Source organism: Tarenaya hassleriana, unplaced genomic scaffold, assembly GCF_000463585.1.
Source record: "Tarenaya hassleriana unplaced genomic scaffold, ASM46358v1 Cleome21, whole genome shotgun sequence".
Lineage (NCBI taxonomy): Eukaryota > Viridiplantae > Streptophyta > Magnoliopsida > Brassicales > Cleomaceae > Tarenaya > Tarenaya hassleriana.
Genome location: NW_010965451.1, coordinates 840,322 through 859,968, shown reverse-complemented (window position 1 = coordinate 859,968; position 19,647 = coordinate 840,322). Strand labels below are relative to the sequence as shown.

Genomic DNA, 19,647 nt, shown 5'->3' with positions numbered 1-19,647 from the left:
TTTTGTTAGTAAATAGTAACGAATAAAATTTGAACTAAACCAAAATCCTGCACAAAAAGTAAAATTTTCATAATAAAAAATAACATAAAAACTAAACAAATCTAAAGAATTCACCCATATATACTCTAATAGCACTTTCTCATAAAATCTCGTACAAAAATATTTAATATTTTTTCCGTCACATTTGTATCATATTTGACAGCTGATGGATCAATGTGTATAGGTATAAAAATCAAACGTAACACTGTTAATAATCTCAATTGCATGTAAAAAATCATGTATTATTTTAGGGATTTAAATTCATATATTTTTAAGAATTTTTATATAAAATAGAATTAGTATAAAAAAGTCAATTATGTGAAGCTAAAAAAGGTTTTTGAAAAAAGAAAGTATAAAAATAAATAAATGCGTTAAGTGAGCACGCGTGACGGGAGCGACAGGGGAGAGTCAAACATGGGGCAATGTGGGCCGTTGGATCGGAGAGATCTGAATGGTTTCCGTATAAAATGGTTGTGACAGTGACCGTTGGATCAATTAAGCACGCGTGAAAAGCTGGTGGCCCTCACGAGGTTTTTTTCCTTTTTTTTATTTATTATTATTTGACAAACGAAATGAATATTCTGCCTTTTTTTTAATTCAATTTCTCTTGATTTTATACGAAGAGGAGAGCTGTAAATATATATATTTTTTTATTATGATGAATGATCATTTGGCATACAGACGATCGTGCTTTCTTTTTTTTTTTTTTTTTTTTTTACAGTTCTGTGATTGATGTTTGTCCATAAAATGATTAAAAAAACATTAAATAACCTGACAAATAATTATAGTGTTTCCATTTTGCATTTTCTAAATATTTTCACAATAAAAAAAATTACGATACACATTTTTTTTTATTTTAGAAATTCCAGTCTACTTACTGTAGATTAGCAAAATCAACGTATTAACAGACATTTAGACACCTCGTTATGTATCTTCAAAGATAATAATCCAAAATGGTTCGGATTTTTTTTAAAATTTATTAAATAAAATAAAGATCGTGTAATCCCATTTTTACAGCCATGATTGTTGTAAGTGTTTAAACAGGCCATTGAGGAGCATTAATTATGATTAGTAATGTTATTAATTAACTAATTAATTAATTAATTAATCGTTTTTTATAACTATGATCTTTGATCATCTGTCTCTGTCGGGTTTTCCAAAAATTTGGTCGGAAGGATGTTATTGGAACTTCGCCTAATTTGATATCATAGCCGTTTTTCGTTTTCAGTTGTCAAATGTTAAATATTAATATACCGTTTTTAAAGTTAATAAAAATACAATATTTCCATATATCAATTATAACATAAGAATGATATAATCAAACTGGTGACGCGAATCATTAAAGCGTATATAAAATATCTCGATACATTCATGCGTACATATATACACACACAGAGACAATATCACGAGGACAGATTCAATCATCATGCATGATTTGTTCCTGATTCGACATCATGTTAAAATGTAAGGTAGTGGCGTGGCCTGAATATCCAGCGATGTTGTGGCTTTGCATATATACATACATACATATACATATATACATATATATATATAGATGGTTGACTAAGTTAACGACGACGTTTTAATTTTTAGCGAAAGTTAGATTACCGTTAATTGTTATTTTAGAATAGTTTTGTGGCCATGTTTATTGTATTTGGATGCGGTATACACTGTGTTATTACAAGAGAGAAAATTGTTCCAAATTTCACTATTATTTAATTTCATTTTACTATTAGGCCCCAATACTTTTCACCCTGAGTCCTTATTGGCTTCCAAATGGGCCTGTGGGCTTGTGTTGCTACTAGGAATTTGGGCTATTGGGCTTTGGTGGGCTTTTGGGGGTATTTATATGGAGGGATGAATAAGCGAAAGAAGAAGAAAAACTCATGCATCACTCAAAAATTGCTTAATATTTGTTTTTTTTTTGTGAGTTAATTAATAAGAAAATTCGGATTATTCTTTGTGAGCTCAAAGCGTAAATTCCCAAATATTAGCATATCAAAACTAAAAATATAGGATCTGACCCATAGTAAATATACAGAAATTGTTGTTCTTTAGAAAAAAAAAATTATATTAAAATTTTCTCTAGTCATCATATGTGTTTTTTTTATAAGAGTCATCATATGTGTTATAATGAACATATATAATAAACTATTTTTCAGAATATGTTGAATTTTTTTTATAAAATTTTATGATTTTTGAAAACCATACCTTCGTGTATAATCAATTGACTTCACGACAAAATAAATTTTGGATTAATGTATAATTTGTGCGTATTAGTACATCATTTTTTTTTCGTATGAAAAAATACATTTTCGTTGTGAGTTGACGTATTTTGGGATTTTTATTTTTATTTTTATTTTTCTTGTGTAGATAAATGAGAGTAAAAAGAGAAATAATGTCTTATCGTGGGATCTCAATGCCTCCATTTCTATTGGTTAGTGTCATTTTTAGGGCTTGGATTTGTTCTGTATGGCAATGTGGGTCCCATTTTCAGTTTATTTCCGTTGATAGCTGACAGGGTGTCAAAGCTTCTGATTTCACCCAATAATACATTGACACGTGTCTGTTCTGATATCTCTATCCGTTAGGAATCCTGAATATCATCATCCATCGGATGATCTTTTTCTATTGATATGGTTATGATTTTTTTGTTGTCGAGATAAAAGACCTTAGTTATATCATAAATTGAGTAAATGAAAATAAAAATCTTTATAACACCAAAATTATTTATGAATCAGAAGATAATAAACGATGGTGATGCAGTTCAACTGATTTTTTCATGGTTTATACATGATTTTGTCGATATATATATATATATATATATATATAATGTTTATGCATAAATTATTATATTTGTTGGATTGTTGCTTTGCATTGTATACAATAATCTACTTTATTTCGTATGTTTAGATAAAATTCCAAAATAAATATATTCAAAGGGAATTCCTAATAACAATAAGATTTATTTTTTTTAAAACAACGATCCCAAAGGTGTAATAGACGGCTCTCGAGTTGCTGTAATAAAAGAATATAGAGGAGCTGGTGGAGGAGAGACAGCCACGTAGGACAGCTAAACGACAAAAACCAAATCTGAAAATCCAATCAGCAAACAGATATAGATACTTCACAGATAACAAACCTTACTCTATATCCCATTATATATTTCGGCAACCATCTCACCATCAATTTCCATCTCTCTCTCTCTCAAAGAAAACCAAAAAAAAAAAAAAAAAGATTGCAATGGCTGCTTCAACCATGGCGCTTTCCTCTCCATCCTTCGCCGGCAAGGCGGTGAAGCTCTCTCCGACAGCCTCCGAGATCCTCGGAACAGCACGTGTCACCATGCGCAAAACCGCCAAGCCCTCCGGCCCATCCGGAAGCCCATGGTACGGACCCGACAGAGTCAAGTACTTGGGCCCATTCTCCGGCGAGCCACCGAGCTACCTCACCGGAGAATTCCCCGGAGACTACGGCTGGGACACGTCTCCCCGCCGATCCCGAGACCTTCGCCAGGAACCGCGAGCTGGAAGTGATCCACTGCAGATGGGCCATGCTGGGAGCTCTCGGCTGCGTCTTTCCCGAGCTCCTGGCTCGCAACGGCGTCAAGTTTGGAGAAGCCGTCTGGTTCAAGGCCGGGTCACAGATATTCAGCGAGGGAGGGCTCGATTACTTGGGAAACCCTAGCTTGATCCACGCACAGAGCATCTTGGCCATATGGGCAACTCAGGTTATACTCATGGGGGCAGTGGAAGGTTACAGAGTGGCGGGGAATGGTCCATTGGGAGAGGCCGAGGACTTGCTCTACCCGGGCGGGAGCTTCGACCCGTTGGGACTGGCGAGTGACCCGGACGCGTTCGCTGAGTTGAAGGTGAAGGAGATAAAGAACGGGAGGCTGGCTATGTTCTCCATGTTTGGGTTCTTTGTCCAAGCCATTGTTACAGGGAAAGGACCGTTGGAGAACCTGGCCGACCACTTGGCCGATCCTGTTAACAACAATGCTTGGGCCTACGCCACTAACTTTGTTCCCGGCAAGTGAGTTCTTTCCATGGGTTTGTCGTGCAAGAGAGTGAGATCTGCCCTTTGATGGGCTTGTTATGATTATGCTTATGTAAATTTGATCAAAATCAATGGACTTTAATATTTTTCAGAAAATCTTGTAATTGAATTGCTCTTCTTAACTTCACTCGATTGTGGCAATCTACAAAACAAATTGGCAAAAACATATGGACTAATATATCATATATATATATGTATAGAAGTTATGCCAAGATTACAACAGATAAGAAAATGAAACAAGTTCAAGTTCTGTCCTGAGATGACGCTTCAAACCTCTCGACTCGAATATCATCTGGAAGATGACGCTTCACTTTTGAAAGCTTCAAAATTTGCTGGGACATGGAAACAAAATCTATTATTTTGTGGGTAATTCCGAACGTATAGTTTCCTGTTTTTCCAAAGTTTTGTGAGTAATGAATGAACGATTTCCAGAGTTTTAGCATCTTCCTCCCTGTAAAAGGAAAAAGAATCGAGCAGACACATTAGATATAACGGTTTCATAAGAAAACCAAACATAAGATCGATTAAGGAGCAACAAAGTTTACGATTCAATGCGGGATTTGGAAAATCACGATAGCGATGAAGTATAGACAGAACGAGATTGCAGCCCCTGCAATGACGTTGTGGAGAAGCCGCTTGTTGTCTTTCGTTGGTATGAAAACCGTCTTTAATGTATTTGTAAGCTCAAAGAGCCGGTGAGACACCTGAAGGAAAAAAAAGGAATGGTTGAAAACCGAAAATCCGTTTTGTAGGAAAGGAGAAACGGAGTTGAATCGCTTTACCAAGACATAAATGGCTGTGGTGACCATGAAGTTGAGCAGCGGGTATTCTGGGATTATGGATAGTAGCCACTTAGGTTGCCCATCAGGAATGTTCGATCTGAAACACGTGTTAAAATGCATACGTAATTCTAGAGACGAATGAGTAAAATTCATTTCTTTTACCCGTTTTACTGCTAGATTAATAATCGACCTTAACCAGATGTGAAACTGAGAAATATAGGTCTCCAGTGTTATCTTGCCAAGCCACCTGAGATCAGAAAAAGAGTGGGTGTGTCTCTCCATAAAAACCGTTTTTTAAATTTCAACCAAAGCAGAGAAGAAGGATTGCGAAAACATACGCAAAGAGTGTCAGTGAGAAGTTCCTTAGCTGTTGTGTGCAGTTCCGAAGACAAATGTATACACTGTGATCCAGATTCAAAGCCGGAGTCAGATGATAGAAAGAAACTATACAGTATTGACAGTTTTCGATGATGGGTCATGAAGTTAATAGAAAAAGAAAGATCTTAGTACGAACGTGATCGGAATCCATGATGTGTATGGATGGTATTTGTTGTATGTAACCTTGTCCAGCTTGTAGATGTATTCATACCATAGGTAACCAACCTGAACATGAGGAAACACAGCCCGGAGATCTGAATAATCAACGGTAAAAAGAACCCAGTTGAACCAGAAGCATAACTAAGCTAAGCTTACGAATGAAGAAATTGCGACAATGCTGGCCTTGATTGACATCTTTCTCTTAGTATCACATTCCTCCAATTTCTCCATCCACCTCTCCACCTGAGATAAAAAAAATGTAAACGAGGTTTAGCTGCGCCTGTGAAGAGAAGATACGAAAAAAAACGGGCATCGTAGTTTGTGAATTACAGTGGGATGGAAGTAGGCATATATCATCCCAATGATCCATATGTAGCGATCAAGTCCTGATCTGAAATGCCATTCGTGTAGACGTGGAAGTTCTGGCTTAGCTGGATCCGTGTACCCTGCAGTTGTATTAAGGACAGAAATTCGATAACCAAATTCAATGGATATTTAAGAAAAAAAAGTTAAATTCCACCATCTCTGTGACCGAGAATTCTAACTATGCAGAAAAGTTAGAAACTGACCCAGAAAGAATGCTAATGGACCCCAGAAAATCTCGAAAACTCCAGGGATTTCCCATATCAAGATAACCACAAGGAAGCACGAAGCAATTTTCACAGCCATCACTGATCCTATTTCATTATACTGACTGAAGATACCGAGGGCTCCATACACCATTAGAGTGAACAGAGTGTGCATCGGACAGATATAATAGAGCATATAGTCATTGTTGAGAACAATGCAACAAAATGCCACGAAAAAGTTAAGCCGCCACATCATCTGGACCAAGTGAAAAGTTTTCATGAGCATCTAGAGCCATTGAAAGGAGCAGATGGTGCAAGGGAGAAATCCAGAGCCGATGATCTGACCTGAGTAAATCGTGCAAGGGAGAAATCCTTTCTGACATAGTAATACGAAAAATTGCCAAATCCCGTCATCCAGACATATGCAGCGATGAAGATCCTGATTGCATTGTAAATCTCAGCCGCAGCAAAGTAGTGATACATCAGGAACAGAACCTGAAAAGGCATAGAGCCACAAATTGGCATGAAAATCGATTACAACAATATGCAACAGAGAACACAAAATCATATAATTAATCAGAGTAACAGGAGCAGATGAAGGTCATATTAAGCAGCAAAGATGGATGCAGAGAAGAAGCGGAAAAATGGCAATGGCAAGTACAGGTGGTGAAATTTGAACCATCACCTGCATCCACCCCTTCCACTCTTCAGTCTGGTGACGGTTAAGATACAGAATTGATTTTCCCATTATCGGTGATTTGTCAGTATGTTTCTTCAAGGACGTCATTGCTGACACTATGATGAAAAGAAGGTAGAGAAAGAGGAAAAGGTCCCTGTTGTAATTCTGTCCAAGAAAGACCACAAAAAATAAAAGATGCATGGTCAGAAGAGTAATTCCTTAAACCATAACGGTGCAAAACCCAAAATCGAGAAAAAGGAAAAAAGAAAACTCCGGGGTAGAGGGAAAGCAAGGCACCTTTTTAGAGTCTCCAAGCAAACTTGTCCGGTCACAAATATAAAAATACAAAAGAATTGCTCCAAACTCAGCCCTGACAAGAGAAGTGAATCGTCATGCAAGAGCGTGGAGATCAGCGTGAATCTATAATTGCCTATAATTGAGTTGCTTACATTGCTCTCAGGGTCGCTCGGTTTTCAAGCAAGAAAGAGTCTTCCAGCGTCAAAAACCTACAAGCAGCCATGATACAAATGGTTAATAAGAGATCAAAACACACAAAACCTCACGGCAAAAAATATATGCTATAACAACCTCATCAAGTTTGTTTTGATAGATGAACTATATAGCTTTGAAGAGGCAGATCTTGCAAGGCCTCCCTCCAGCAAAACAGCTCCTTCATCTTCCTTGTTTGCCACTTCTCCTAGTTCAACCAAATTACTATCTGAACGACTGCAAATGGGCAGAATGTTAGTAGCTGTAACTAGTCAAATGAAAACAAAACTAGGGTTGGAGATACGTCAAATACATAAAAGAATAATCGATACAAATACTCTGTCAGATTATACTATACTCATATAAGACTAAAAGCCATACACTTTAGGGTGCAGGTGCAATGCAGATTTCTTGTACTCCAGAATTTCTGAGTATATCCATGATATCAAAACAGGGATGACTCCGAGCAGAAACGAGATCTGTAATCACAAGAAAAAATAATTGAGGAAGTAAAGAAAGGAAAAGCTAATGGATTGAGAATGATGCAATGGAAAATAACGGGAACCACAAAAAGTTCCATTCCTTCAGGCCAATTAAAAAGGTTAGTTTTTCTCATCCTCATCCAAACCAAAAACTCCAGTTCCCACCAATGGCAGCTGCGAGATTCAATCGAAATCTTCGAAGCTAAAAAGAAAAAGTGTGTTGCTTTGAGCCCAAGGCAAACAAACAGGATGAAATTGAATCGTACTAGTACTTGAAGCAAGTAAGCTCCTTAATTTCACACGCATTAAACTACGACATTCGATCCAAATCCAGAACAAGATGCTCCAATTCGAATCGAATCTGTAACACAAATCAATGATATAACAGAACGGTAACCAAGAGTTAAATTACCCAATGCCCCTACCAGACGAAGATCAATCAAATTCATCGAGAATGTCACTGACTCATCTAACGCCGAACGATGAAGCAATAAATCAGATTCAACCGCAAAATAATCGATCTAAATGTCCAAATCTCCACCGGAGTTACCCGGAATGAAGGGAACCAAAAGGGAATCGAGCTTAAACACCACAATAAATTACCTGACCAGGCGTAATAGGCCCCGGAACCGCCATTTCTAATGGATTCACAAACACTCTGAGACACAGTGGAACGAAGCCAACCAAACTGTCGTCCTTCACCTACGGTGGGATCTACGGTATCGAATTGCAGGAAACGGCCTGAAGTAGAGAAAGCGAAACCCTAGAAATGGAGAAGAACATGAAGAGAGAGAGAGAGAGAAGGTGGAGAGATCTGAAGTGAAGAAGCTATTGCTTGAAGGATTGCGAAAATGGCGGATGCGACGTCGTTCTCTCTACAGCCTCATCTGAACGGTAGTTGGGTTCTTGCCTCTTGGCTCTTCCTCTTTTCCTTCTTTTACAACTTTTGTTTTCTCGTATTTTTTCCGTTTTTTACTCTTTAAAAAAAAATTAAATATCAGGTTATTCTTATTTTTTGGTATGAATACAAAAAATAAAAAACATAAAAAAACGTAGTATTTTTTTATTCAAACGGTTTAATTTTTTTTAAACGGTATTATTTTAAAAAATCTAATGTTTCAAAATCGGATCGAATCAAATTAAATTAAAAAAAAAATCTCGAAAAATAAATATTTTTTTAAGATCTATTTTTTCATAAAAATTAGAACCAAACCAAATCGAAACCGAAAAAACCAAACTGAATATAATATAATAACCGATTGATATATATTTTTATAAAACAAAAAAAAAAATTGAATAACCGAATACCGAAAAACCATCTCTATATATATGCATCTTAAATAGTTCTACTAATATATATAAATAATTATGTTATTTAATGTCTAATAACTCGAACATGGGTATATATGAGTTAATAATTATATATATATATACGTATATGTGTATATTTCTATACACTATGGTGTTATCTAATTAATAGTAGTAGGTGGAAGATGTTGGTAGGCAGTAAATTGAACTCTCAGTTTTGGCAAATTAAAATAGACAAAAAGAACATGCATCTTTTTTGTTTGTAGGATTAGATGTCGGACCAAATATAAATATAAATATAATATAAATCCATATTTATGTATAAATAAATTATATAACGAATGAATATTTTCACCGTACGGCCTCCACATATGATCACTTCGAACTTCTCTTCAGTCAGATCCGAACCAAGTCTTCGAGGATGCAAAATCCAAATTGAAGAGCCGGATTCTCTCTAAAGTTAGACACACAAATGTATAGGTGTATGTATATATGTAGCGTAAATATCTTGATACATATTATACAGTATCATCAAAAGTATATATACATTTTAATTTGGTTTTTGTAAAACGAAATCGTCTTTGAACCGAACCGATAAATACTAAAATAAATAGTAGGTAACAAGTTTCATTCTTGTCTTTTATAGAACAAGATCGTAACTTCAAAACCAAACCAAACCGATTAAGATTCAATTCTACTTTTATAGAACCGAATAAACTATTTCTGAATGCAACCCAACAAATAACAAAATGAAACCCGAAACATCCAACCCTACCAAAAAAATGTTCAAAGCGATTCCTTACCCTCCTTTACTCAATCGATGGGAGAGGAAAAACCTATTTTAAATTTCCGATACCCGATTTCTGTAGCTCGCCCGTTCGGATATCTTCGAATACCCGAACATGCTCTACTACTCTCTAACCAATGTCCCTTGTCCTCACTCACACTCAGCACCCACCGCTCTTTTCCTTGGTCTTCCGTCTCCAAATTCTGAACAATCTCGACCTCGATATCTACGGTCTCCAAATACATTTTCTTGCAGGAGAACCGTTGGGAGGCAGGGGAGGGAGATCAAGGGCGAACGACGAACGATGAAGGATTTGCAGATATTTACGGATACCCAAATATCGGGAGATAACGCGGATACCAAACACTTGGGACATTCGATATTCTCGAATTCAAATTCGGATACCCGAAATTCTCAGCATCAGCCCTACTGCTCAGAGTATGGAGATACATTAATCAAAGTATTCACCAATGGCACCTTTCTTATTCTACTGCCTATACAGCTACATAGAAAAAGCCCCACTAAACATAAAAAAAAAAGCTAAGGTTTTTCTTCATTTTCTAATCAGACGATATCTCAGAATAGTTCAGGATGAGAAACAAAATAAAAAGGGAAAAACGATACAATAATGATGTCAAGTTTCATTCAGATTTCTTCCCAATCAAAGGATTCACAATACCATAACTAAAATCGTCGCAACTCACCAATTCAAAAGGCGATTTCCATTCGATATACAAGCAAGCGGCATTTTTATCCTCGACACCTTCGATTTAGTCGTCGTCTACACCTCGACGTCTCTGGATCTGTTAACCATTAAGACAGAATTAACTGGCAAGAACATTGACAGAGGATGTCATTTCCTATCATATGGCTTACTTACAGTGACTTTTGTCTGTTTGGTAGTTTGGCTGTTTATCTGTTCCAATAGTGATATAAGCCGTTCCTCCGAGACCTGGAACAAAAAAGTTTGTTTTTTTTGTGTGAAAAATTCTTACTACACCTTCACTGAAAGTGTCTCGAATCGACGGCGAAACTATTAAAAAGACGATAATGCCATCAGAAGTCTTCGTATTCTATTCTAACCTTTTCGACTATCTGACCCGTTTGAGCAGCCCTTAGGACAACGTCTTCAACCCCTCTTGCCTTGTCAGGTTTCACAAGAGCAATTCGAGCAACTACAGAAAGAATAATATAAAATCAAAGCCATTGTTATTTAAACCCAAGAGAAGAAGTATTAATAGGCAAAGAAAAACAGATGACACATTAGCCGAGTTATGTCAAAAAACCGATACAATTCTACATGTCTAGCAATGCCTGGTGGCAATCACTAATGATTTAGTAGGAATGGGTATGGGGCAATGCGCATGCATCATCATTGTTCCAAGTGAAAGGCCTAAGGTTTCCAAGTTGGAATTAAAATGGGGCAATCATCATCATCATCCATACTACTGATGTGAATCAATATGCTTTTTTTTTATAACCTTCACACATGATCTTATCAAGTGCATCCATCCACCTCCTTTTGTCGTGCTTCGACCAGAAGAAATGTTAATCACATACTACTAAAGTGACATGAGTAACAAGAAAAAGCTTTAACAGAACCTAAACTCAAATTCTATAGGTGTGAGACACTATCTAGTTTCCGGTCAGTCGACATAAAAAACATAGGAATAAACACACAGCAGATACACCGGGAAAAAAAAAAAAGTGGATGAAGCTATTAGACGTATACTGCTGGAGAAACTGCATCTAATAGCTCAAAACTCGGGATATAAAGAAATGAAACAGATCACTATGTTAACTATAACATCATAATGCTAAATACCACTAAGCTGGAAATCCAAAAGCAGTTTAAATGAACTTACGTCTCTCTCGAGCTTCAGAGGACAATATCTGAGTAAGCATCATCTGCCTACGTTCCTCCGCATCCCTACATGAGTTTGTTCCAATTCAAAGACTATGTTCGATTCGAAAAGAAGAATTCTTTAATAAACAGTACCATTGATTTCAACCAAAAAAAAAAGGCATATACCTCCTAGCCTCATCCTGTGCTTTCTGCTGCTCATTGTTCTGCTGATTTCCCTGCTGATAAAGTAAAAGCAAGACAATTCACTAAATACGGCCCTTTCTTGAACAAAACGAGACATTTCGGTGAAAAAAAATTACCGCCCCATGTCGAGCCATGAGCTCCTGCATTCTCCTTTGCCTGATAGCTTCTAATTCAGGATCAGCCTACAAAGCAGCAGGTAAAGTGCACCAAAACAAAGTTAATACAGATCCCACTAAGAAGATTACTGTAAGCAAGTATCGCATCGAAATCAACAGAGATCGTTGAAATTGTACGAATGATACTCAAAACGGTATTTCTGGCCCGGATTCAATCTATAAACGCAGACAAATTACTTTATCAGGGCATCATACCAACCAGAAAGCAAGCCACAGGTTTACAGATGTTGATAGAATTCAGTCCCTTCTATTAGCAAAAACATTCGGTACCAGAATCGGAGATTCATAGAGATGTACCCAAAATTCCTAATGATTCAACTCTCTGATAAAAAAATTTACCCTTTTCCTTACTGATTGATTGCAACACTATGAATTATATATATATATATATAAAAGACTCTATTCGTTGCAGAGACATGGTCAGATTCTTACAACCTAATAAACAACATCAGCTCAAAAATCACAAACATAAATTCATCAGAACTGAAATTAAACATCGACAAAGGTTTTTGATACATTCCAAAAGTGAAAAACAAGTTGAAAAACAGCATAATTTCCAGACAAAATCAACTATAATTTCAGATCTTCCTCCGCCAAAATTTTGTGGAAAAAGAACCCTAAAAGGTGAGCTGATTGCCAAGAAAGATGCATAGAAACGAGAAGGACACTAAACAAAACGAATGTGATAAAACCTCACCATTGTTGAAGCCTTTTTCTCTTTGTGATGCTCTCTCACGGGCTTCGAGCTCCACCAAGAGACAGATTAATAAAAATGGTGGCGTCGCGTTTCGCAGACGCGATCTCATGTACTTATATATCCTTTTACATATTTTCCTATATTCTTTTAGATTCTTGTAATTTTAACCGAAACTTATAAAACTGACATATGGCCCCCCATTTCCGTCTCTATAACAGGGCTAAACCAAATCTCTCTTGTGCAATTTATACATGCATACATATATGCATATATGTTTTAAGTTTCGGCGAACGAGATTTTTTTCTGCTGCTCAAATTAAAAAAAGTAGTAGTAAGATATTTATAAATTAATATATTTTTTTATAATTTTAGAGTTTATCATACTTTCGACCCAATTATATCTTTCACAATATATATTCAACTTTTCAAATGGAACTCGAACCGAGTTGAAAAAATTAACAACTTTCATGGAAAAATATAGCGGTGAATCTTTAGATTTGGACATTGGAACATAGTTTTGTTGTTTCATGTAAACAAGAAACATAACTATACACTGTTATCATCCAAGATCCAAGAACCAGAAGTATAGTCCTTACCTTTGTAATAATCATTGATGAAGTACATGTGTGTTTTCGGTGTATTTATCCATGTAATATAAAGACATTTTACGATTAAATACTACATATATATATATATATATAGTTACAATTGTATAGCATATGTATAAAAAATATATAACCTATGGTTTTTGCAAACTCACTAATCAGTCCTGTTTTAGCCTCTCCTCTTTCAGGGGAGTCGCAAAACTGATAAAAACCAGAGTTTCTACGTTGACATCCAATATAATAACTATATTTAAATATTAGTTTATTAGGTTTTTTTTTAATTAATCATACTAATACTAATCAACATTGCATTATATATTATGTTGACATCCAAGTGGTTGTGATAAACTAATATCCATTTGGCTTGAGCTGTATGTTTGGTTGTTTTGCAGGCCGAAACCCGTCAACAGTATTCAGCACGTTTTGAATTCCGACTTGCGCTTAAGTTTATTATTCGATTTGATTAATCTGTAAATCAAGATCGAATATTTACATTATTTATATGAGAAAGAATATTATATAGATTTTATGGATTGGTGGAGAAAAAGAAAAAACTATGGTCCCTGAAAATAAAACCAACAATGTAATGATGCAAGTGATGGAGATGGAACATTTCAAACAGTTGAAGCAAAAAAAGCTTTGACTTTTTATTTTTTTGGAAAGCTATAAAAGGGACAGTGTCTCGGTTCTGTCTCAAAGCACCAGAAAGTTAAATCCTTTTAAGACAAAAAAAAAAACAAAAACGAAAAAGATCTCTCCTTTTCCTCTTCTTTTTCTTCTTCAAAAAAAAAAGAACAGTTCTGTTTCATTATTCAGAATTTCCAACAATGGAGGATATCTCTGTGAGCAAAAGCAACCATGGTGGAAGTGTTGTTGTTCTGAACATCGAAGCTTCTTCTACTGTTAAAGAAACTTCTCATCCTTCTGTTCCCTTCGAGAAAGATGAATCTGAACCATTGTTCTCTGTCCAGTTCCTGCAAAAGGTAACGTTTTTGATCTTCCTTATCCTGTCGGAGAACACTGATCAGTGTTCAAGATTCTTTATTTACTGAGTAATAGCCTTGTGATGAACAAACAAAATGGATTGAAGTTTTCCTTCTACCAAATGTGTCTGCAGCTTGTGGCAGAGCTCCTGGGGACTTACTACTTGATATTCGCCGGTTGTGCCGCCATTGCAGTAAATGCGCAACGCCACGATGTGGTGACTCTTGTGGGCATAGCCATAGTTTGGGGTCTAGTGATTATGGTTCTTGTCTGTTCCCTCGGCCATGTCTCTGCCCACTTCAATCCAGCCGTCACAATAGCCTTCGCTTCTGTCAGAAGGTTCCCTCTCAAACAAATCCTTCCTTACATCGCTGTTCAAGTCATAGGATCAACCTTGGCCTCTGCAACTCTCCGTCTTCTGTTCGATTTGAACAACGACGTATGCAGCAAGAAACACGACGTCTTTCTCGGGTCATCTCCGTCTGGGTCTGATCTTCAGGCGTTCGTGATGGAGTTTATCATCACCGGCTTCCTCATGTTCGTCGTGTCTGCCATTGCAACTGACAGCAGAACAGTAAGTTACAAACCTTTTTCAATCAGCCAAAACATAGATTGTACATTGTACTGACTCTCTTGAACTGGCATATCGATCCTAATATTGTATACAAAATCTTTCAGTCTGAAGAACTAGCCGGACTGATCTTTGGTGCTACAGTCACACTGAATGTAATCTTTGCCGGGTAAGTTTCTCTTTTCTTCCTCAATCTCATTCTGAAACACACATAATCTTCACAAACTTGAGCTACAACGGCATGAATCTATTCAGCTAACCATCAGAAAATCCATCTCTGCAGCGAAATTTCAGGCGCATCGATGAATCCTGCGAGAAGCTTAGGCCCTGCACTCGTGTGGGGATGTTACAAAGGGATTTGGATATATTTGCTTGCTCCTACTCTTGGCGCTGTCTCTGGAGCCTGGATTTATAACCTCTTAAGATGTACAGAGAAAACAGAACTTGAGACCTCCAAAACTGGATCTTCTCATAAACGAGTACACGATGTTCCTGTGTAGAATCCTTCTCTTGTTTGATTACTTTTGTATCCTCACATTAATTTACGGTCCCTCTTTGTAATTTCTCGGTAACTTGTCAGTATGGAAACCTTGTATAGTTCCCTACAGAACACAAAGATTTACGCTTTTATCAAAAGGATTTTACCAAGCATGAGAAACTAAAGTTACAGAATGTGCTAGTCTCACTTTGAAGTGCTACAAACATGAGGTACAGCAACCAGTGGCAAAGATACAAACTTGGTTTGAGAATTTCCCACCTTCTTGGAACAGCCTCAGATTCACCTGTTTTCCGCTTGACAGTCCAGATTCAAAGTATTGCTCCTCATAGAAGCTGTCCGGTCTCGATGCCTTGCTCTGGGAATGATCAAAGGTATGCAACACACCAATGTGAAAAGTAATTCCATGACGAATATGCTCATGCTGATCCAGACAAATAAAGTTTTCCGCCAATTCCATATGATCCTCTTGAAGAAAGAAAGCTCAGATTGGAGCAACATGGATGCATCATAGAGCTCTGGGACACCAGCTCCAGGACGAAATTCTGCCCGTTGTTCGACCACTGCTTTTATACAAGCAGTGGGAGTTTCCTTCTCAACGAACCCTTCGAACTTCAAGCTCAATGTTTGGGTTTCAGAAACATAGCCTGTGACTAGTGGAACAATCTTGAGGAGTGTCTGGACAAGACGAATAGGCTCACTTCTAAATTTCAACATGCATGGACGCCTTGAACTAGCAAGAGTTTGACCATCTGTAGATAGGAAGTCCACCCCAACCTTCAAGAAAGAAGGATTACATCAATAAGAGTGCCTAAAGCAAGACATGATTTAAAAAGTTTCCATTGGATTGAAACCCTCCTGTATCCATCACGAAATGTTACGTAAAAAGATTGTGATTCAACTTCAAGAGGATATCAGGAACTACTTTCAAGCATGTCATAGATGCATATCCCTAAACCAGAGCAAAACCAACGCATTTTAGAGCTAGATAGCTCATATCAATACCTGGAACATGCCAAGATTTCTGTTATACTCGGATTCCGGCAATGTTAATGAAACGACGATCTCTATTTTGTGATTTTGTGGAATAACCCGCAAGCCCTTAATATTCCCCGTCTCAGTATTTTCCTTGCAACTATGATCACAGCCAACACCAACACATGACGTTATAGGGACATAAGCCTCAGGACTGTTCCTGGTGTAATCAAAATTCAAGCTCTCCTCAACTACAAGTGGCTCCTCAGTCAAATGCCTCATCACAAACCCACTGAGCAGAAGTGCCAAAACCAACAAGACAACTAACACTATACCGACATAAATTGCCCAAAACAAACCCCATCCAAACTTGAACACAACCTTCAACATGGGTTTGTAATCTTTTAACCAATAAGATAAGAAGTGATCCGCACTATCCATCATCACATCACAGATCTCTGCAACCCTTGACGATATATAGCGTCTGCTGCGTTTCATTGTTCCAAACGGATCAAGAACAAAGACGCAGCAGGTATAACACAGCCATGGGGGAAACGTCATCAAGCGAATCATCAAACTGACCTCAAACTCTATCGCTTTGATCATTAGTCCGACCAAACACGCCAGCAGAGACCAATGTGTCGAGGAAGGCTCCCGGAGCGGCGGCGCCGATTCGGCAGAGTCGCCAACTCGTTCGTCACTCACCGTAGTCACTGTGGATTCCCCAGTTTTCTCAGACCTCATGATATCCCCAACCTGAAACGGGTCGACCCAGTCCGTACCCGAATTAATCCCATCCAAATCGTCCCTTTTTTGCCCAGACGATTCAGCATGTTCTCCACACGGATTAATTACACTCAAATCCTTCCCTTGTGCCTGAATCGAATCGAATGGGTCATTGAATGACTCAGTTCCATCACCATCTTCCTCGATTTTCCCGCAAGCGATAGAAAGCTCGTCGCTTTTTTCTAACAATATCGTTCTCCCAAATTCAGAGGAGGATGAAGAAGAAGTAGAAGCACCCGTATTCTGAACCGAAAACTTCAATTTCCGACCAGGAACAGATTTCCGCCGCCGGAGATTTGAGGCGGCGGGAGGAGTAACCGCATGAGAGGAAGAGGGACGGTAAGAATCGTCGTGGGTCGGCAAGCAATCGTGGAAAAACTCTTCTGATGCATCACTGAATCTATACTCTTCGTCGCTGCTAGGGTTTGATGATGATGATGATGACATTGATCAGAAGATGAAGTTTCCAGAAATTTTGGGGGTGGGGAAGAGGATTTCAGCTGGTAGGGAAAACACGATTTTATGCGCGGGACTTGCGTCTTTCGTGTAACCGCTCCTCGAACCGGGGAATTTCAAACCAGTTCACTGAGAACCGGAGCTTAACCATATCTTTGGTCTGTTCCGGTTTAATATTCCACAAAAATATTAAACCGGTGCAGACCGAAAGTGTGTGGGCCATGGCCCATGAGGCCCAGTCTTGTTCCAAAAACACGTATGTATTTTGGGGAAACGTGCATAAAAATCTTCTAAAACATTATTATATATATAATCAATGATATATTACATAAAATTAAAAAAACTCGTATAACTAATTTAAAAACTATTAGATAATTCGTCTCTCTCTCATTTTAAAATTCATATATTATTAATATTTTATTAATCATGGAGTATTTTATGTATTTTTTACCTAAATTTATATATATTTGACCACTTTAACCGAAAGTTATATACTAATTAATTAAAAATACATACGATGGTAAACAAATGGAAGTAATCAACTAGCAATCAAACTAGAAATAAAGCGAAGAAATTATGTGTATCTGACTTGTCTAAAAGATTGTCTTTTGGATAAAATACAGAATATTACAAGATATATCTCTTTTTTTTTTTTGATAAAATGATATATCTCTTTTGTCCAATGAAAAAAATTGCAACTTATAATATTTTTTAATGGATGGCGAAAAAACACACGTCTTATCATATGTTAAAAATATATAACATAATTTAGTCCCGTTCATTTTTTTTTTCTAGGTTGCTTTAACCAAAATCAAGAACAATAAACAAAAAATATTGTGAAAGTGGCCAAAGAGGAGAGTAGGCAGGCTGTTGCTATTAAAAAAAACCTTGGATTTAGGCTAATTTTATTTGATGCAACATCTGATTCACATAACACGTTTTTATTACTCAATAATTGTTATTAATAAAATATTGAATATGTTTTAAAATTTTAATATACCTACCGAAAATTTAAATAATAAATAATTTTTAATAAAGTTATATTTGTCCAGCAAAATAATTTAGGATACGAGGTGATAATTTTTATTTTGAATTTTTTGTTTTTTGTTTTATTTTGGATTTTTTATTTTTATTTTCGTAATATTTGTACATCCAATAAAATGAATGTTTTGAATTTTAGTTGATTTTTCACTAATTTAAAAAAAAAAATTAAATTTATAAAATCTTAATTGTCAATTTTTATGTTTTTATATTCTAAAAACTCCGTCGTAAAAACAACTTTTTAATATCAAGTTTATCATTAACAATTCACGCATATTGCAATATATATATATATATATGTATGTATAATCTAACTTTGTAATATTTTTTTTATAAACATCTATGCAAGTTTGGATTTTTGTGATTATCTGTTTTACTTGGCCCAAATAATTCCTCCATTGCATCAAAGAAAGACTAGACAACAAATTGTCTTAATCTCCTCTCTACTATTCCCTTATATATTAAATATAAATCGGTAAGAATCATTATAATATTTTTCTTTGAAATTCTTACTCTTCTCTTTCAGACTTTTCCATGTAATTAATTCAGGCGAAACATCAATTTTTTTCTAGCAAGATATTTGGACAAGATTCCATGCCTACTTTTCAATATTTGTAGAAAAATAATGCAGACGCCTCCCGTTACTTCCATTTTTTTTTAATATTAATCTAAAAAAAATGCATGGAATTGATAAAATTAAAATATAAATTATTATATTCGTTATGGTTGACAGAACACAGGGTTCATTGACAATAACACGTCCTTCAGTCTCCCTCTGTTTTTTATTTTCCACGAAAGAACAGTGTTATTTGACTATCCATTCTGCCTTTCAACATTAGATTAGTATGGACAAAGATTATATGTTCTGTAATAAATTAAATTCAGTTACCATTTTTCCTCTCTATCCATAAGGACCATAACTGTATGCATTGCGTATGCATATAAATATGGATCTAAATTTTTAATTTTATAATATATGAACATTTTTACGTGGAATAATTACATGAGAAAAATATCACAGACACTGGTTACTGTAGAAAACAACTGCCTTTTTTTTTTTTTTTTTTTTTTTTTTTTTTA

At 36.3% G+C, this 19,647-nt stretch overlaps 4 protein-coding genes, 1 long non-coding RNA gene and 1 pseudogene across 9 annotated transcripts; 2 read left to right on the top strand and 4 right to left on the bottom strand.

The window, feature by feature from the left end:
- The first annotated feature begins 3,231 nt into the window (after positions 1-3,231).
- On the top strand, positions 3,232-4,225 carry LOC104814283 (annotated as a pseudogene).
- Positions 4,226-4,252: 27 nt separating this feature from the next.
- LOC104814284 (protein REDUCED WALL ACETYLATION 3) lies at positions 4,253-8,570 on the bottom strand. The gene is made up of 16 exons (XM_010542250.2): positions 8,240-8,570; positions 7,536-7,633; positions 7,254-7,391; positions 7,115-7,171; positions 6,963-7,035; positions 6,672-6,830; positions 6,332-6,481; positions 5,987-6,242; positions 5,748-5,863; positions 5,574-5,660; positions 5,395-5,483; positions 5,219-5,281; positions 5,071-5,127; positions 4,881-4,977; positions 4,644-4,802; positions 4,253-4,549 (listed from the first exon to the last, which is right to left on the bottom strand). Exons 1-15 carry the CDS (start codon positions 8,270-8,272, stop codon positions 4,647-4,649), a joined length of 1,629 nt encoding a protein of 542 aa, XP_010540552.1. The 5' UTR covers positions 8,273-8,570; the 3' UTR covers positions 4,253-4,549; positions 4,644-4,646.
- A 1,624-nt stretch (positions 8,571-10,194) lies between these two features.
- LOC104814282 (DNA-binding protein DDB_G0278111-like) lies at positions 10,195-12,756 on the bottom strand. 2 transcript variants are annotated; one of them, XM_010542248.2, is made up of 7 exons: positions 12,655-12,756; positions 11,898-11,963; positions 11,764-11,816; positions 11,597-11,661; positions 10,815-10,906; positions 10,612-10,683; positions 10,195-10,534 (listed from the first exon to the last, which is right to left on the bottom strand). In XM_010542248.2, exons 1-7 carry the CDS (start codon positions 12,655-12,657, stop codon positions 10,502-10,504), a joined length of 384 nt encoding a protein of 127 aa, XP_010540550.1. In that variant the 5' UTR covers positions 12,658-12,756; the 3' UTR covers positions 10,195-10,501. The 2 variants fall into 2 exon arrangements, with proteins under 2 accessions (XP_010540550.1, XP_010540551.1); XM_010542249.2 differs by having other exon boundaries at positions 11,764-11,813.
- A 1,124-nt stretch (positions 12,757-13,880) lies between these two features.
- Positions 13,881-14,494, bottom strand: LOC104814279. Of its 2 annotated transcripts, none has more exons than XR_771884.1 (2): positions 14,403-14,494; positions 13,881-14,232 (listed from the first exon to the last, which is right to left on the bottom strand). It is a non-coding gene; the product is annotated as an uncharacterized LOC104814279 (long non-coding RNA). The 2 variants fall into 2 exon arrangements; XR_771883.1 differs by having other exon boundaries at positions 14,361-14,453.
- LOC104814280 (aquaporin NIP2-1) lies at positions 14,063-15,338 on the top strand. The gene is made up of 4 exons (XM_010542244.2): positions 14,063-14,241; positions 14,376-14,816; positions 14,921-14,982; positions 15,097-15,338. The coding sequence occupies exons 1-4, from the start codon at positions 14,086-14,088 to the stop codon at positions 15,311-15,313; spliced, it is 876 nt and encodes a 291-aa protein (XP_010540546.1). The 5' UTR covers positions 14,063-14,085; the 3' UTR covers positions 15,314-15,338.
- On the bottom strand, positions 15,325-17,564 carry LOC104814281 (seipin-2-like). 3 transcript variants are annotated; one of them, XR_771885.1, is made up of 3 exons: positions 16,315-17,564; positions 15,500-16,086; positions 15,325-15,415 (listed from the first exon to the last, which is right to left on the bottom strand). XR_771885.1 is itself a non-coding variant. In XM_010542247.1 (3 exons), the coding sequence occupies exons 1-2, from the start codon at positions 17,515-17,517 to the stop codon at positions 15,592-15,594; spliced, it is 1,698 nt and encodes a 565-aa protein (XP_010540549.1). In that variant the 5' UTR covers positions 17,518-17,564; the 3' UTR covers positions 15,325-15,415; positions 15,571-15,591. The 3 variants fall into 3 exon arrangements, 2 of the variants coding, with proteins under 2 accessions (XP_010540549.1, XP_010540548.1); XM_010542247.1 differs by having other exon boundaries at positions 15,571-16,086; XM_010542246.1 differs by lacking the exon at positions 15,325-15,415 and having other exon boundaries at positions 15,422-16,086.
- Positions 17,565-19,647: the final 2,083 nt, after the last annotated feature.

Coding starts and splice junctions, on each gene's coding strand:
- LOC104814282 (XM_010542248.2), bottom strand. Junction 10,684..10,814: donor CGGGTCAGATAGTCGAAAAG/GTTAGAATAGAA, acceptor TTTTTGTTCCAG/GTCTCGGAGGAACGGCTTAT. Junction 10,535..10,611: donor CCAAACAGACAAAAGTCACT/GTAAGTAAGCCA, acceptor AATGGTTAACAG/ATCCAGAGACGTCGAGGTGT.
- LOC104814281 (XM_010542247.1), bottom strand. CDS start 17,517: ATGTCATCATCATCATCATCAAACCCTAGCAGCGACGAAGAGTATAGA. Junction 16,087..16,314: donor GAAATCTTGGCATGTTCCAG/GTATTGATATGA, acceptor TCTTTCTTGAAG/GTTGGGGTGGACTTCCTATC.
- LOC104814284 (XM_010542250.2), bottom strand. CDS start 8,272: ATGGCGGTTCCGGGGCCTATTACGCCTGGTCAG. Junction 7,634..8,239: donor GGCCTATTACGCCTGGTCAG/GTAATTTATTGT, acceptor TTGTGATTACAG/ATCTCGTTTCTGCTCGGAGT. Junction 6,831..6,962: donor TGCTTGGAGACTCTAAAAAG/GTGCCTTGCTTT, acceptor TTTCTTGGACAG/AATTACAACAGGGACCTTTT.
- LOC104814280 (XM_010542244.2), top strand. CDS start 14,086: ATGGAGGATATCTCTGTGAGCAAAAGCAACCATGGTGGAAGTGTTGTT. Junction 14,242..14,375: donor CTGTCCAGTTCCTGCAAAAG/GTAACGTTTTTG, acceptor ATGTGTCTGCAG/CTTGTGGCAGAGCTCCTGGG. Junction 14,817..14,920: donor TTGCAACTGACAGCAGAACA/GTAAGTTACAAA, acceptor AAAATCTTTCAG/TCTGAAGAACTAGCCGGACT.